The sequence below is a fragment of the Emydura macquarii genome, unplaced genomic scaffold (genome assembly GCF_026122565.2).
Source record: "Emydura macquarii macquarii isolate MOO-44397 ecotype Brisbane River unplaced genomic scaffold, CSIRO-AGI_Emac_v2 contig_3470, whole genome shotgun sequence".
Lineage (NCBI taxonomy): Eukaryota > Metazoa > Chordata > Testudines > Chelidae > Emydura > Emydura macquarii.
Window position 1 is genome coordinate 7041500 of NW_027133607.1, and position 17317 is coordinate 7058816.

Here is a 17317-nt window from a genome sequence, read left to right on the forward strand (position 1 = left end):
TCCATTGGCTGCTCTTATCACAGCAACACGAAACTCTGCAAGTTCAGTCAATACTTGCGTATTCACAGGAGGCAATCAATACAAAAAATTAAAAAAAAAAGGAGAGTCAGGGTAATTAGGCTAAAGCTGCTGCTTACGAGTTTTCAATAATTACTTTAGCTTCCTTCTTTTCTTATGTCTCAAGAAAATGGTGCCTGATTGAAGGAGTGGATCTTGTTTGACTGAGGACATGTCAGAATTCTACAAAGCCAAGCAGGAAGTAAAATTAGTGCTCTTTGTTTTAGCACATAAAGGGGGCTTTACAGGATGGCAAGGAAAGAATAGGCTTGATTTAGATGGTGCCAGCTAACAGCTGTGCCATTGTTTTTTACCTGTTTGATGTCCTCTGTTTCCATACCCTGTAACATGAGTTCCCCTGACATTAATCCAGAGACTCTCAACTCTCAGAAATGCTTTGGGGAGAGGCACTGGCTTGAGCGTTTGTGAACGTTCGAGGGAGTTTTGCTGAATCCCATAGACTTTAATCACTGATGTGGCACCCATGGATTCATGTTATTGTTCTTTTATATTTATATGATAGTAGTGCTAAATAATGCCCGAGGCTGGATTAAAGCAATCTGGGGCCACAGGCACAACTCCACATGGGACACCTTATGTCCCGCTCATGCTTTTGGGCAGGTGGTAACAAAAACCACCCCCAACAAGGACCATCTGCTAGTTTGGAAGGCAGCTTCCTCCTCTCCCCTTCCTGTCTGCTGATGGCCTCCCTTCTCCCTGGCCCATCTCTCCTCCACCTCAGGCAGGTTATATCCAGAAAGGTGAAAGGAGGCCTTGGTCTCCTGTCATCCCACCAGAGGTCACTGTTGAGATTGCAGAGTGATGGAGGTGGAGCTCTGCGACCGCAGAGCCCTCTGCTGCGGTGGTGAGGCACTGAGGTCTTCCTTTCCTCTAGCTAGATCCTAGCAGTCCAAAAGACAGGGAGCAGTGAGCTGAGAAGGAGGGAGGCCCTGGTCAGCCTGAAAACTGAGCCTCCACTGACATCATCCAACCATGCTGCCCAGCAGAGGGCTCTCTGTGTGTAGGCCTTCCTGCTACCCCAACAGAGGGCTGACCAGACAGGGATCCCAGCACAAGCACCCTGCCACGTCTGCAGAGCCCTTTGCTGGGGAGATAAGAGAGGCTCCAATAACCAGCCCTCTAGTTCAGAGGGGAGGCTGACAGCCTCCCCCGCCCAACACACAGACACACACAGGTTTCTGGATGATTTAGCTAAGGTTAGTCCTGCTTTGAGTAGGGGGTTGGACTAGATGACCTCCTGAGGTCCCTTCAACGCTAATATTCTATGATTCTGCTCCAGAGGTCACTTAACATGGCTGCCTCTGTAGTATAGTGCAACAACAGGTTAACAGTTCACAGCAACACACTACGCAACAGCCGAGGAAAGGAAAAAGAATAACATGTCCATTTTAATCTAAAGGAGGAATTTTGTGGAGTTGGAATTTGACTAGAACATTGCTGTTAATGCTCATATATTCACCCATTAATAGTATTGAAAGAAGCAATCATAGTTTGTACCCCTGAGCTTGTTCATTGTTTTTAAGTACTGTAGCAGTAATCAAATCTGATGATCATTTGTGGTAAAAATGGCACAAGACTGACAAATCTCACAGTATAAGGCTCACCCCTGCTTTTGCTCTCTCTCTCTCTCTCTCTCTCTCTGTACACATATGTAAATCCTTTCTCACTAGTGTTCCCTGGCACTTTGGGATATTTGCAGAGGGAAGTTTATTTATTCTTAGACTTGAGCATCAGATCACACTATAAGGTGTCCTGTCTTGTATCCAGTCTAGATTTACTGAACAAAAAGAGGTCACACAATGAATGTCTTAACATGAAACCTGGGATTCTCCTGTCTGTCAGTCATTTGTTCCATCCAATAACTAGAGCACACGTTGTCATGTCCTTGCCTTGATACTAGGAAGGCACCCATCAGTCCTTACCTGCTAAGACTGGTAAAGACATTCTACCTTAAATAAATATACATGTATATTCAAACACAGAAAAGACGTGTTTCATTATCTTGCACAGTCTTCGCCTCCCCGCAGAAACTGCATGTCACTCGGAGGTTCACCCGAGGATCTTGTATCCTGGAATCTCATTTTCCGAGTAGGTTGCACTCTAAGAGCAATGCAACGCTATAGACGGACAGACCAATACTTGAACTAATTCAAAAGGAGTGCAGAGCCCTTTTCATCTTTTCTTTACGACATTTCAAAGCCGTGGAAATGCAGCCCATCTCTCCTCTGTATTATTCATGCTGCTGGAGTGATAGCAATGGATCGCACACAATTCTGTTTTAGCACTGAACAGAATATGCTCTTCTCTGTAGAGAGCTCTTTACCATTGCTTTTACAAAAAGAGAGAGAGGAAAAGAAAGCGATTGTGATATCTGAATTCATCACACTTTCTTTTACTCTCTCTCCAGAAGTTCTGTTTTTGGGTAGGCAGTGTTGGAATTAATTTAAAAGTGTTAGTGAAGGATGCTGGTAGACACAGCTGTAAAAACACCAGGACCTGCAAAAGCCCACAAAGAACTGTCAGAGTTTGGCTTTTTGTGGAGGATTTTAGAGATTCTTTTTTTTAATATAATGAAGCTTCTTGTCATTTTTCAAGCTTCCTGGCAGCTTTTAAAATTAGCTCAGTGCTTTCTGGTGCTGCATTCTCGCTGTGGTGCTGAATGGTGGTGACCTAGACTTTCTGGCTTGTAGTTAGTCTTATTACTCTGTGTATTCGTTAGGAGTGCTTGGGTTGGGAATGGAGGTGAAATCACTGAATTATAATAATCATGCATCCAAGTATTAGCCCTTCCCCACCCAATTAGTGCACCAGCCAAGGCGTAGATCATCAACAGGCTGAACATTTCAGTGGTGGTGATTCAAGATGCTCGAGTTGTTCCAGTATGATTTGTTCCAGTATGATTTGTGTGTCTTTCCCTTGGTTTTTGGGCTGTCATCTCCCCTTGTGTGCCCCACACTATTTGCAAATGGACATAAAGATATAAGCTGAAACATCATCTCTCCTATAAGATTGAAATACACATGTGCTGTCTACTAAGAGGTGCAGCATATTTTTTCCTTCCTTCAAGGCTGATAATGTCAATTCCATCATTCTGGGTGATCAATCATGAGAGAAACTAGAACTCCCAGAAATCATCGTGGAGATAATCACTAGACCCATTATATTCTAAATCACTAGTATTGGTTTTGAACATTTAGGACCTCACATCCTAAATGGGTCAAATTCACCTTTCTTATCTCCACTGAAACAGGATTTCTGTTTTCAGGTCTCTATATCCAGTTCACAAAAACATCCTTTTCATTTTCTATGGCTTGTTAATGGTGGGAGTGTTGTACTTCTTGGTGTTTCTGAATGATTCTTTTGTTGGCTCAAGAATTGCCGTTAAGTCTTAAACAAATGTAGCAACGACAAAAAATGTACTTTCTAAAAGAAGTTTGTTTAATCTAAGCATTACAAGGGACAACCAGAGTCCTATATTTCTACTTGCCCTCACCTGGAAGGCCCTGAAATCTTAAGGCTTGGTGCATCTAGAAAATCTGGTTCAGGATAGATGTAGCCTGGGGTTTTTACTCAAAAGTAAAATCATCCATATTTACTTCTTGTTGTACATTATTCAAGTTGCGGCAGTCCCATTGCGACAAAGTACTGTCTTCTCTTCACATCTTAGATGCAATGACTCTGATATGTCCCTTGCACTGAGTTTACCTGTGGCCACCTCCCACCATCTGTTATAGAACTGAAAAAGGCAGCGTGGGGTTCCTTATTAGGAGAGTAAAAGTACATCCAGGTCATGTTACCTGTGTACTTGGAGGGCTGAATTTAGTAGATATTCTGACAGTTGGGAGTTGTTACAGACATTATTCTCTGACAGTGGAAGTGGCTGCATCTGTGATAGACTTCATAGAGAGATGACCTATCTATCTTTAGAGAGGTGACCTATCTAGGTCATCTTGACCACTCCTGTGCCAGTGTTGGCTTGTTCCCTAAATTATGTCTTGCAATAGAGGAGAGGGCTTGGCGAGGTAGACCAAAGAGGAACTTAAGCAGATACTACAATATACCCTTTTGGAACTGGTGATAGTTCAGTTTACTTTTCATATTCTTAAATGTCTTGAAAAATTCCCTTCATGATTTCAGTACATTGACTTCACCTGTTATCTGGCAAGCTATTGCATACACAAACCAAGGAACAGAGGAAACCAACTTTCCAGATTGTCAACCCCTTGGTTTCCCAGACATCTGTCTAAGTGTACAGGATAGTGTTCTGGATCCTCTGCAGCCAACTGGCCACAAATCATTTAACAAGCTCCACTGTCGGCTTGTCCAACAACACTGTTCCACGTTTCTGCTGACAGTCCACTGCTGAACTGGCCATTCGGCGTTTCCACTGGTCCATCCAATACAAGGAGACCGAAGCACTAGTGGCAGAAATGGAAAATGTGTTTCAGTGCTGGAGGGACAGAATTTGAACTGCATGCAAGAAGCTGAACACAACAGAATAGCTGTTTGTGTTTTTTTTTTAAAGTCATGTGTGCGGGTGATAATAATTGTCCTAAATCAAATTGTTCGCCTCATGCTAACTCTGAAAATAGATCACAGTTCCTCTCCTTATATCAGAGATTAAGGTAGTTTTGGGATTGACTATAAAATTAGTATAATACAGTGGCTCAAGGGTGTGTGATCACATCCTGCCCTAGTTGCAGAAACACAGGGAAAGATACAATCCCTAGTGCTATCAGAAAATGGAAATTAGGTGTAAAGGACTATAAATTAGTTAATTAATTAATAAATAAGTTTCTTAGCCCTACCCCTGCTGACAGCCATTGTGTCTCAACATGTGGAAGGCATGGATTCATAATAGAAGGGGTGCAATTGTTTTTGTGATAGGAAACGGGCCAGTGGTGGTTTCCCACAAAACAGTCCAGATCATATAATTTTATATTTACTCTGCCATTAATAAAAGCGTCATGCACTAGAGACACAGAGCATACTACAATTAGTGGTCCAGAGAGAGAGAGACTCTCCTATCTTTCTAGAGTGGGGTGCGAGGCTACCAAATAAGCTACAAGAAAGGAGACATGAGAGTCGCACTTATGAAGCTGCATAGACTAGAATGATAAATACAATCCAAAGCCATTGCATAGCTAGATGAGCATGGTGTATCAAAGTCAATACTATAACATCTTACGTTTATCTATTGTCTTTCAGGCTGAAGGTTCTCCCGAGTGCTCTATAAATGGAGGTACAAACTAGATAGAGTGTGAAACTCTGCAGGGGTCTGTCTGCTGGAATGCACCTTCCTCTGTGGTGAAAGCTTGCACCAGTTCAGTAATGTGCAGGTTCACTGCCTAGACAGTTCAGCATACATACTGAAGCGTGTTTTATACCGTTGAAATTGCAGCGGGCATTTAATTAGGTGCAATATAATTACTTTACCTAGGATTGGGGCAGGATGTGGATTAATTCTGCTCCACTTCTATAACTGGCATTGGATTTCTAGGATACCATTAGGGGTCCTGGGCACTATGATATAACTAATAATAATAATGCTCATAAATTATCAAGGCCTCAATTTTTTCCTAGTGTGGTCTGTACAAGTTTCAAGATAGAATCGGGGAAGAGGGGATACCGTGTCTAATTTAAGTTGGAGCCATTATTCAGCTTTGAGAGTCTGTTTCTGGTCTAACTTTCACTGGTGTAAACCAGGAGTGAATCAATAGAAGACATTGGGCTGCAGTGAGAACAGAGTCAGGTCTTAAGGACCGAAGAGAACAGGCAGTAATTTGTAAAGCTTTCACTTGAAAGTGAATATGAGATCTTGAGTTTCTTGAGCTGTTTGGATTTCAAAGAGCCCTGTGTGGATTTGAAATTGGTGGAAGTTAAACTGAACAACTGAACATCAGATTGTCTTACAGTGGGGCTCTTTGGAGTTTCTTTTCCTGCACTTTCCCAAACATGACTCTGCCCTCTTGTAAGTTGGTCACATGACATACTTTTTTCAAATTATTTGGCAGACCTCTTTAGAGACCTTCGTTTCATCTGCAAATAAAACCATCAAAATGTTTTGAAGGCCAGTTCATTTTCCTACTCACAAAGGCGCCTTTAATTGCTTCCATGAAGTAGTCTCTTGTCTTTCTCCTTCCCAATAAAATGACATTTATTAGCATTTCTGTGGTTGTTATTTGTAATTGCATTGCTGTTCCTGATGCCTGCATGTTATAATTAAATCATTTCAGATCCTAGTTACAGGGCAAAACAGCTGCACCAAATTACAGCTGAAGATGTATGCTGAAAATATGCACTTCCAATTAGCTAAGTGTTCGGGGTACAGTGATGGTGAAAGAACCCAAGAAAGCAAGAGGCCCAGAATAGCTTGCAGTTTTCTTTATGCCAAACTTTGCCTGGATGCCATCTGCAAAAGTCTTCACCTTTTGGTGAAAGTGGTGAAGGAGGCCCCTGCTTTCCTTCCAAAATGATCACCCCAGATTCCTTAGATTGGATTTCATAACACAGAAATCTATGCTCTTCTCTACCTTTTACTCACAATTTTCCACCATTGCTATCGTTGGAGGGAGCCGCAATGGAAGAGCCACACAGTCAACCCTGATAAGAACACGTCTGCATGTCCTGGTGGTTAAAATGAACGCTGGTGGCTTGTTTGTGGCCACCGCCTCTACCAGAGGGATAGGAAGAGGAAGTATGGTCTAGTGGTTTGTGTGTTAGCCTGGCACTCTGAAACCATGGGTTCTATTCTTGACGCTGCCGCAGACTTCCTGTGTGACCTTGGGTGAGTCATTTAGCCTTTCTGTGCCTCATTTCTCTCTCTGTAATATAGGGTAATAGCACTGCCCTACTTCAAATGGAGGTTGTGAGGATAAATTAATTAAAGATTGCGAGGTGCTCTGATACTACAGTAAGGGGGTCATTAAGTACCTTCGATAGATGCATACTCCTGCATGAATAGTAAAGGCGGGCAATTTTGAGAAAAGTTTGATGTAGAAAAGTCTGCATATGTAGGATGTGTAAGTGGATAGGTTAATTTCCAAACAATTGTATGTGCTGTTTATGTCCCCTTCATGAAGGCTTTGTTCACTGTTGGGCCCTGTACACGCTTCACAAATAACCATGCTTGAGAATAAACTCTGTTATATAACTTGGTTTATTCTTCCCTGTGTGGATAATTGGGGTGTTGCTGGAATGGTATTAGCAATGCTTTACGCTATAGAGTAGACAGCATGCAGGCGTTTTTAGTACATCAGTGCTGTCAGGGAAGAATAATAGCACCGAGGTGTGGTCTCACAGGCTTGCCTTTTTTCCACATTGTGGTCACTCAGCATGGGGCCCTCTCCAATACAAGTATATCTTTGTCAGGGCGCCCATGGGCGGTGGGTATAATGGGCCCAGGGAGGCTAAGTGTCCCCTGATGCAGCTATCGCTGACCCACCACCCAGGCCATGGTGGCCTCGCTTCTTCCCGTCTTTGCGCCGCCTCTTCACTGACGCACCCACCGCTGCCTGGCTGCTCCCCTCCTCCACTCCATCCTCCCTCTCTGGAGGTCCCCGCGGCTCGTGTCCCTCCGCTTCTCCAACCTCCTCCCCTGTGGCTTGCCATGTCCCTCTTCTCCTCCACACTTGTCCGCCATAAGACCAGCCCCTCGCCCGCTGCTCACTGTGTCTGTCCTCTCCTTTAGTCCCTCCCCTACAAGACCCGCCTCCTGCCACTTCCCTCCCCTGTGAGAATGCTTGCTGCATCCCTTCTCATCCTCCCGCCCCCAGAAGACCACCACCCATTGCTCACCATGTCCCTCTGGTGGTGGGGAGCGGGGGAGGGGCATGGGCGGAGCAGGGGCGGGGCCTGGGCAGAGCAGGGATGGTCTGTGGGTGGGGCCGCAGGCGGAAGAGTTGGGATAGGGAGCTAGCCTCACCCAGGGTTGCCCCAGTACAGTGTGTTACCCCCCAGCGCAGTTGAAACACGTTTTAGTTTTGCAGTATAGGTGAGTCACATGGAGCTTGCAAAGTGGCTTCATGCTGTCCTCAAAGGTCATAAAAAGGAGAGTGTTTCGGCCCTATCTACCTTACGGCAGGTACGCTTTTTAATTACCTTAGAGGCTTAGCATGGAAGTCAGAGGCTTAGCATGGAAGTCACGGGAGGTGATAGTACCACTCTACTCTGTGCTGGTTAGGCCTCAGCTGGAGTAGTGTGTCCAGTTTTGGTCACCGATGTATAGAAAGGCTGTGGAGAAACTGGAAAGGATCCAGAGGTGAGCGACCAAGAGGTTCATAGGGATGGAATGCCAGCCATATGAGCAAAGGCGGAAGGAACTGGATATATTTAGTTTGGAAAAGGGGAGATTAAGGGGGGACAGGATAACGATCTTCAAGTACTTGAAAGGCTGCTAGAAAAAAGATAGAGAAAAGTTGTTCTCTCTTGCCACAGAGAGCAGGACAAGAGGCAATGGGTTCAAACTACATCATAGTAGATTTAGATTAAATCTTAGGAAAAACTTCTTAGCTGTCAGAACAGGACAATGGAACAGACTGCCTAGGGCAGCTGTGGGTGGTTTTCAAAAGGAAACGAAATAGCCGTCTGTCTTGGGTGGTTTAGACACAACAAATCCTGCATCTTGGCAGGGGGTTAGACTAGATGACCCTTGCGGTCCCTTCTAACTCTGTGATTTTAAAACGGATTCTGAACATGGTTATGCCTCTGCTGCAGTGCAGTTCAGCACCACATTACACCATGCAGGGGCATTGGGTTAGTACTTTCTCAGGGGGAAGAGAGACACAGCATCATTTCCAGTAGGATCTGGGTCTCTTTGGGAGGTCTGTTGTCCATGTAATGACTAGAGGCACTGAAATTATGTGCTGTGGAAACCCCACATATTAGCACAGATTTTGAATCTCATTATGAATGTAGGTAAAATTTCCTGATGATTTCCCCTGGCCCTAGCAATAGCCCAGCCAGACTTTGCTTAACTTGATTACTGATAAAGTAAGAGCACAAAGTCTAACAATATATAGGTACTCACTGCAAATCCAACACCATCATATTGGATTTAGTGACTTGATATTTTTCTTTTCATGACTTAGTTAATGTCGATGGTGCATTTTGAAGAGCCACACTGGTGTGTGTATGTGTGTTGTGTGTGCATGCACCCACGTACATGCAAGTATTTTTACGAATCTATTATTTAAAAGCTTAAACCAGTGTGGCTAGATTTCACCTGATTATGTTGACTGCGTCTTTTTAGGAAGAATCTAAACTGTGCCTGGAAAAGGCCTCTTTAAACATATGCTATAACTACCTTTTTATTTACAAAATATAAAATAAAGGACTGAATGTATTCGGAAGCATCCGTCTTTGGATTTTTTTAAAACTTATCTGTGTTAAATTGCCTGTTAGAGATTTCTTCTTGTGTGAGTGAGAGGATAAGCAAGTGTTAACATCCTGGCTTAGTATGGCTGAGGCTTGTCTTTCTTCCAATGTGTGCTGCTTTCATGGAAAGATAGTGGAATCCTGGCTTTAGAATTAGATTATGGCTGAGAAAGGATTTGACACTGAATGTAAGTCATTGAACATAATATCATTTTATGGCTGTGGTTAAGCGGCTCAGAATTTTTCTTCAATGGCTTTGAAGGGGGAAAGAAAGAGGGAGAAGAAAATGGTTTTAGAAAGATGAGGCTTCTCATTTCGCTGTGACCTAGGCTGTGTTTGCTTTGTGATTTAGAAGTTCATGAGGGTGCCATAAAGATTCTTCAGTGTAGACAATGCCTGAAATTGGCAGGGATGTGGATAAAGATAGATGGTTGTTTCTTCCTTTCTTAACCACAGTTCAATGTATTTTTTTCAGGTTTCTATGCAAAAAGACTTTTGTGAAGTGCATCCAATTCCCCAGCCTTTTGAAATTGGAAAAGGCAAAACCAGTCTAGCTGTTGGGTAGAAAGGGGTCCCCTCACTCCGTGGTCATCACTCATCACTGTTTATATAGCACCCAAAGTGTGCAGAGCGCTTTACAGAACAAAAGACACATGTCCAGAGTGTTCAAATTTGGGTTAAACACTTAAGTCTGCTCAGCATCTCAGAAAATCAAACCACTGTTTGTAGGTGCCTAAATATGGAGTTACGTGCCTTGCCATCCAGTTCTGAACATTTTGGCCACCCTTTCTGCCTTGAGAAGGGTGTAATCTAAGCACCCACAAAAGGTAAAGTGAGATGACAGTGGAGCGGGAGGTCTGGGGACTGGAGGACAAGATTCACATCATTTAGATTAGGTGATAGCTTTGGCTAGTTATTCACATTTCATGGCAATCATATTTTTTTTAATGCATGTATGAGGTAGGGATGAAATGGAGGAGGTGAAATGGTTGGGAGTAGATGAGATGGGAGGAGAAAGAGAAGATCAAAGAGAAGGGTGGAGGCAGCAAGGGGGAGAAGCATGGAGTGATAGATTATAGGTTTGGGTGGGGGGAATAGTGAAGTTGCACAGCAGGCAAGAGTTGAGAACAGTGATGGAATCATAGAAGTTTAGCGCTGGAAGGGACCTCAGGAGGTCATCTAGTCCAACCCCCTACTCAAGGCAGGTCTAACCTCAGCTAATTCTAACCAAAATTTAAATTTACATGACTGCTGTCAGCAGGTGATGTGGTGACTCATCCCTGGCTCCCTGATGGCTGGGAAGGGTGGCTTGAAGCCAGGACCTTTGATAGCACACCCCAAAAAATGATCCCAACTGGGTCTAGAGTCACTGGAGGTCAGCGCTTCTGCCGGTAGAGCGGATAGCGATGATGGGGATAGGCCAGTCCTGCACTCGCTTCTGGTACCTTGCTAGCTGGTGCTGTTGCCGCTAACTGCAGGGGCCTCCAGGGATGCGTCCATTATAGCAGCCTTGGAGAAAGGGCCCAACGGGGACACTGGGGTGGGAGCTGCTGGGTCCTATTTGCCCTTTTGCTCACCACCTCTCTTCCCCCAACCAAAGAGTTGTAGGCACCAGTTGAATCTATGCTCAGACCTGGCTCCTCTGCTTTGAATGTTTGTACAGTGGGATTCACCTAATAGTTCTTGTCCTGTCCAACTACCTTGAGTTCTGATGAGCTGCCTTTTGAAAGTTTCTTGGGCTGGAAGCAGTGTGGGAAGGAGAGTACAAGGGCAATGTTTTCCAAGTGCAGCAATTCCAGCAGAGTGTTTTTCTTAGATTGCTCATCCTCAGAAATGTTAATACTAACATAGCCCCATATAGGCTTTTAAGTTCACAGCTCATTGTGGTAAATAGGGTGAATGAGCTAAGATTGTATCTTTGCTGGTGCTGTGGTTTAATTGGGGACACTAACCCAGCCTTGCAGAAAAATGGGGTAGCAGTGCTTGCATTTACATGTTCATGTCTGTTTATGCTATTGAAAAGTTGAGAAGGCTGCATGCTTTTTAAAAAAAATGAGAGAAAGATTGTGTAGAATCTGGTGTCCTTAGAACACTTGAGTTCCCTTGCCCCTTCTTGCTTCCTAGACTGGGTTCCTATAGGCTTTCCATCACCAGTAGCTTCCCACTGTAGCTCGCCTTTCCCGTTGGAAATGTGCATCTTTGTCAAATTGTGAGTACCTGCCCTGTGATGAAATTCACTGTGGCTAACCTGAAGTTTAAAAAAAAATATAGCAGGTGAAAGGTCCATTTGAACAACAGGAGCGATGCAAAAGAAGGAGGCTCTTGTGACTAAGGTACTGGATTGGGATTCAAGAAATCTAGTTTAATTTCTCAGCTCTGACACAGACTCAGATTGGACAAATGACTTAGCGTGTCTGTTCCATCATATTGCCCATCTGTTAAAGAGGATGATAATACTTCCATTCCTACGATCTAAAGCAGAGAAACAGTGGAAGTTCTTTGGGGCTGGGAACTACACCTCCCCCCTTCTGTGCAGTTGTACTGTAAGTGAATTGGCCAAGGTCACATGGACTCTGTGACAGAGCAAGGAATAGAAACCAGGTCTTCCAAATCCTAGGCTAGGAGCCTAACCATTGGATTATCCTCCCCCTTTTACATTGGTTTGTTTAAATTGCTTGCAGACTCTCTGATTCTCTAAAAGGAGAAACTGACTTACATAAATGTGACAATCAAAACTTGAAAAACACTTGAAGAAATTAGTAGCAGCAGTGTTAGTGCTGCAGATGTTGATATCTTTGACAAGCGAATGCTTACGTTTTGACACTCGGTAATAAAAAACATCCGGTGGGGTGAAACACCAATAGCACCTCAAGCAATGCCAAATGATGAGTAGACTTTATAGAGCCCTGTTTCATGCCGTTCTATGTCAATATGTAATGCAATAAAACTCAATCTTTCCTTTTAGCAGCAAGAACAAAAAATTAAACTCTGCACTCAAAAGCCTCCAGGCACTACTGTAATACAAATAATAAATAATAAAATAATACTAGGGGACATACTGCAGAATATTGGCTTTCAGCCTTAGGCTGAAAATGAACTGATGAGCAGAGAATTTAGTATTAACAATAAATCCATTGGGGCATTGACCTTCACTGATTGCAAAGCGTTGTGCAAGAAATTAGCATTTTGTTGTCGTTGTTTACCTCTGAAATGTAGGAAGAGATCGAGAGTGAACAAAAGATGCCCCAAGGCGCGTTTCTGGAACAAGTCCAACCATTGCAAAGTTACACAGATGAATTGATTTAATTAGCCTGTATAACACCATTTCTGCCACAGCATCTGAAACGCTCATAAGAGATGATATTATGTGATGCAGTTTCTGTATTGTATGCCTGTTTCAAGGGTACCCATGAGTCTTCTACACAGTAGATGTCATGGTAGTCCCTCCCAAAATCATAGTTTGCTAGTTTATATGCCTTCTCTGTTTCTTTAATTTTTCTGATTTTCCTTGTAGAGGGACGTGCTTTGGGTGTCCATGTGCATGTGAATGTATATAAATGTAATATTGTGGTGCAAATGTAATATTAATGGTGGAAAGATAGTGACATCAGTTACGATTGTTATATTTTGCACTTAAAGTGGGAGTTCAGCTTCTTCATTTTGTATGAAAAATACTGTGTATCTGCACCAAATTTTCAGTGCATAATTTCTGATTTAAGCTTGAATTTTCTGAGGATTTTCAAGTAAGTTTGTTAATTAGTGTCCAGTTGAAAATTGGCCTTAAAAAGAAGCTCGCATTCTGAGTCTCATGATTGTTTTTGAGTCTCCTTGGCTTAAAAACGACAAACTTGTAGGGAGACAAAAATGTGTACAAAAGTGTTGGGGATCTCTCGGGGGTTATCTTGTTAGTTAGCTCAAAAGAAAAAAAATTAGCTAAATCCTTATACGCTGCAGTTAGTTGATAGGGAGCAGCTATTTCCTTTTCCTGACATGATTGTGGAACCCTTTGTGAGCGGTTTAGGAGAGAAATACAACACTGCTTTTTGTCGTATGCCCTAGCTCTTTTTCCTGCATCTGAAATTGGAGGCTAACGTGGTGCATGGGAAATGGATTTCGCTAGTCCAGGGGTTTTTGCAATGTGTCAGATAATTTGATCTTCGACAAAGGAGGAGCAACTGTGTTCACAACCAGGATCCCATGAAATTGTTCAGAAGTGAAACAGTTTTGCAACGAACAGGATCTTCAGTAAAGCAATGGTTACTCCCTCAAGGATGCTGTTCTTTATGAAACTGTTCCACTGGCTCAAGAGCACCACTTATGAATCAGCTGAGTAGTTTCACAGAAATCCTGTTCCTCACAAAAGCAGCAGCCGTCATGTTGAAAATCCTGGACTTTGTGAAACTGTTCAGACAATTTAGGAACAGAAGAGCCTTGTAGTTTAAGGAGATGTACTCGGGCTTGAGCCAAAACACATTGAAGTCCATGGAATCACTCCTTTGAACTCAGTGAGCTTTGGATCAGGGCTTCAAAGAGGACTGAATATTTTAATAAGTAGAGCTAGACTTAGTATTTTGAAGGTGGGTTGTGAAACTGTTTTCTGGCCCCTTCCCTGCAAACAAAACCAATTTCAATCTGTTGTGAGCATGCCGCTACGCACCAGGCCAGCGCAAAGATGTTGGGGATGGTCAGTGAGTTTTTTTTTTTTTTTTTTGCAGTAATAGCACATGCCTTGGGAAGTTTTCTAGGTTCTCACCAGCTTCCTGTTGCAGAAGTGGAGCCCAGCTGCATATTCCTTTCAATCTGAGCCATCACTTTGTATCACTTTCCATTTTAAAGGCTATTTCAGCAAGAAAAAGGACTAGCAGCTTGCTACTTTAAAAAGAATGAAAACGGGGCTTCTCCTTTCCAGTACCTGAAGGCCGGGTCTGCTAATAAACTCATTTGGCCCCTCCCGCCCCAAGGTAATCAGTTCTGTTCTAGTGGTTTGTTGAAGCAGAGATAAGAAGGAGTTCAGCAATCAATACATTTACTTTCTTCTTGTTGTACCAAAAGCTCCAAATGAAATCAAGCCATTAACAAAGCAAACAAACCTCCTCATGGTTGGACTTTGTTTGAATTCTCTTCATTTCAGCTGGGTGACACGTGGCCTACTTTTTAGATCTTGTGTTCCCAAGTCTCTTGAAATTGCTTTATAATCACCATGTAAAACTTTGAAGTAGCAAAGAATACATTGGCAAGACATAGTACAATTACTTTGTCATGCATCTTGTTATGTTGGCATATTTGTTTAATTAAATTCCTTGCTAATTACAACTGTATGTACTTGTGTTAATTATTATTTGCTTAACACAATCAACAGTGTAATTCTTTTCAGAAAAGCAGCACGCTTCTTAGTTAAATTAAATTACTGATTTCATGTGCTTTCTGAAAGAATATTGTGCCATTTTTGTCAAATGGTAGGTTGGGTTTTTTAGTATGAATGAAATTCAATTTGGACTAACTGGAATTTAACATAATATTTTTTTAATTGGTGTTTAAGGAACAAGAAGAATTCCACATTCCATTTGCTACCTCAGCACAAAGATGGCTTTCTCTTGGTCGATTAGAAAATTGGACCAGACTCCTATTTCTCACCCCAGTGGATCTATTTCCATATGCAGAAGGGAAAGTGGTTTTAGTTTTAATTGTTGCTTCAGAGCAAAATTCCACAGAAACAAATAAAAACCCAGTGGGGTTTGAGGGTTTTCTCAGGTTTTTTCAGTGATTTCCCTTTTTTTTTTTTTTTTTTTTTTTTGAACATACAGTACTATAGAATATGGTAAACATTTAAACCTTTTTCATACCACACCCGTTAGGCTCTAATTTCAATCTGTGAATGGAAATCGATAACTTTTTTAAAAACTGAAAAGGAAGTGAGAAGAAACATCAAGATCCTTATCATGCCTATAGAGAGACAATAAGAAGGTTGTAGGATTGTTTTAAGAGTAGATGGTATGGGAGGAGTCATTGGTGACTGCAGAGTGTGGAACAGCCATAGGGTGGAATAAACTAATTTAGGACGTTGAAGAGAGAATAGTAGATAGAGCGGTAAATCATTAAGGGATGCTTGGTTTGCTAGAATTAGTCACTTCTAAATGGCGCTAGGACAGCTGATGGTATCGTTCTGTCTAAATCTGGCAAGCTCAGTCTTCACAGCAGAGTTTTCGAGGTAGTTGTTTTAACTATAGTAAGTGTGTGAGCTGCTGATCAATACTGCTAACAAGTGTTTAGCGTTCAGTGATTATCAAACAGAAGCGTATGAATTTGACTCCGCGTGCCTCCCATTGAAGAAGGCGGTCGGAAGCAAGCAAGTGAATGGATTGATGCAATAGAAACAGATGTAACCGATAATTCTTCTAACGCAAAACATAAACATTGTCGGGAGATGAAATAGCAAGATAGAAAGGATTCATTCTGATCCAGCAAGTGCAAGAAATTGGTTTCTTGGATTTTTCAAGATCAAATGTGCCATTGAATGAAACTTTGGTCTGTTGCAGTGGAAGAGCAGAATATTAACGAGTCTGGTAATCCTACAAGTGAGACATTTTGATGCCATTGTAGTTATTGAAATGTAGCGACACTGATTAATTTAAGTGCTTTTCCCAGACCTTTCAGTAGCTCTTCAGCATCAGTATTTGCTTTGCAACACCTAAAAATGGGAAAGAACAACTAGTGTGAGTGTGCCAAAAAATCAACTGAAAGGCAAAGGCTTAAGGGGTCCAGTTCAAGAAAGCACTTAAGTAGGTGCTTAAGTCCATCCATATTCAGCATCCCTATTCATTCAATGGGGTCTTGGTCTATGACTGGGACTCCCAGGCCTTAATGCAAATAATAATAATAATTCCAGCTATATCCCACAAAGCACTTCAGTGGCATGTGCGTAAGTGCTTTGCTGAATAGGATTAGATTTCTGAATCAGGGCCAAACTTTGATGAAGTTGCTACAATCTTTTATGTTAGCAACAGTCAACTTCAGTGTATCAGAAAATTAGCAGCGTAAAGAAAGTATTCATATATTTGTGCAGATAGAGTTAAGCTCAGAGGTCTACTACTATGTGTTGCAAGAGAAGAATTAGTGGGGGATAAAAGGGGTAAAAAAAAGCTACAAGAATCAATTTTGACATTAATGCAAGATGGTTGGTCAGGTCATAAAAATAATCTGGTAATGTCTGCAACTATCCCCATGTAAAAAATACATTTTGACTTAATGCTGGTGGTTCTACACCTGAAAAGAAATGCATTGGATATTGTGCCCAAGTTCCAGAAAATGTCATTCAGGAATGCAGAGAAGAGTATATAATAGAGGGTGCTTTTTGGCATTTCATTGTACAACAAAAATAAAATAAAAATAACGAGAAAACTTTTCTGGGGCAATCGTCCTAAGCTTCTCGCATAAAAGTGTCTGGTACACTATTTAAAACTCACTGAGAATGTCATAACACCTAACATATTGGAAGTTCAAAAATCCTTCCACAACCATCATCAGTCTCCATACTGGTTGACTGAAGCACTAAGGCAGATGCCACAGCTTCCCGTGACATTTGGTGGCAGTCTCAAGAAAACTGTGAGCTTGATTCTCTTCTTGCAGCAGGGTAAATTAGGAGTAAAATCAGGAGTAATGAAATCAGTGGTGTGACACTGGTGGGTAAAACTGGTGTAAGGGGAAAAGAATTAGACCCACAGTGTAAAATCCTGTTCCCACTGAAGTCCATGGCAAAACTCCCATTGATTTCAATAAGGTCAGGATTTTATGCACAGTCTCTCCATTGAACTTAAACACTCTTGTATGTTGAGATTTGCATTAAGCAAAGTTTGTCCTGAATATT

General features: G+C 42.2%; 1 protein-coding gene across 3 annotated transcripts in view; it reads left to right on the plus strand.

Moving 5' to 3' along the window:
- EXOC4 (exocyst complex component 4) overlaps positions 1-17317 on the plus strand; it is a 542063-nt gene that overhangs the window by 327386 nt on the left and 197360 nt on the right. Inside the window, exon 11 of one of the 3 annotated variants that reach the window (XM_067534927.1) lies at positions 14993-15127. The exons of the other annotated variants lie outside the window; for them this stretch is intronic. Coding sequence (XP_067391028.1) covers positions 14993-15059 — 67 coding nt within the window. The 3' untranslated portion in view covers positions 15060-15127. Of the gene's footprint in view, positions 1-14992; positions 15128-17317 lie in introns of those variants that run through there. 3 annotated transcript variants of the gene reach the window in all.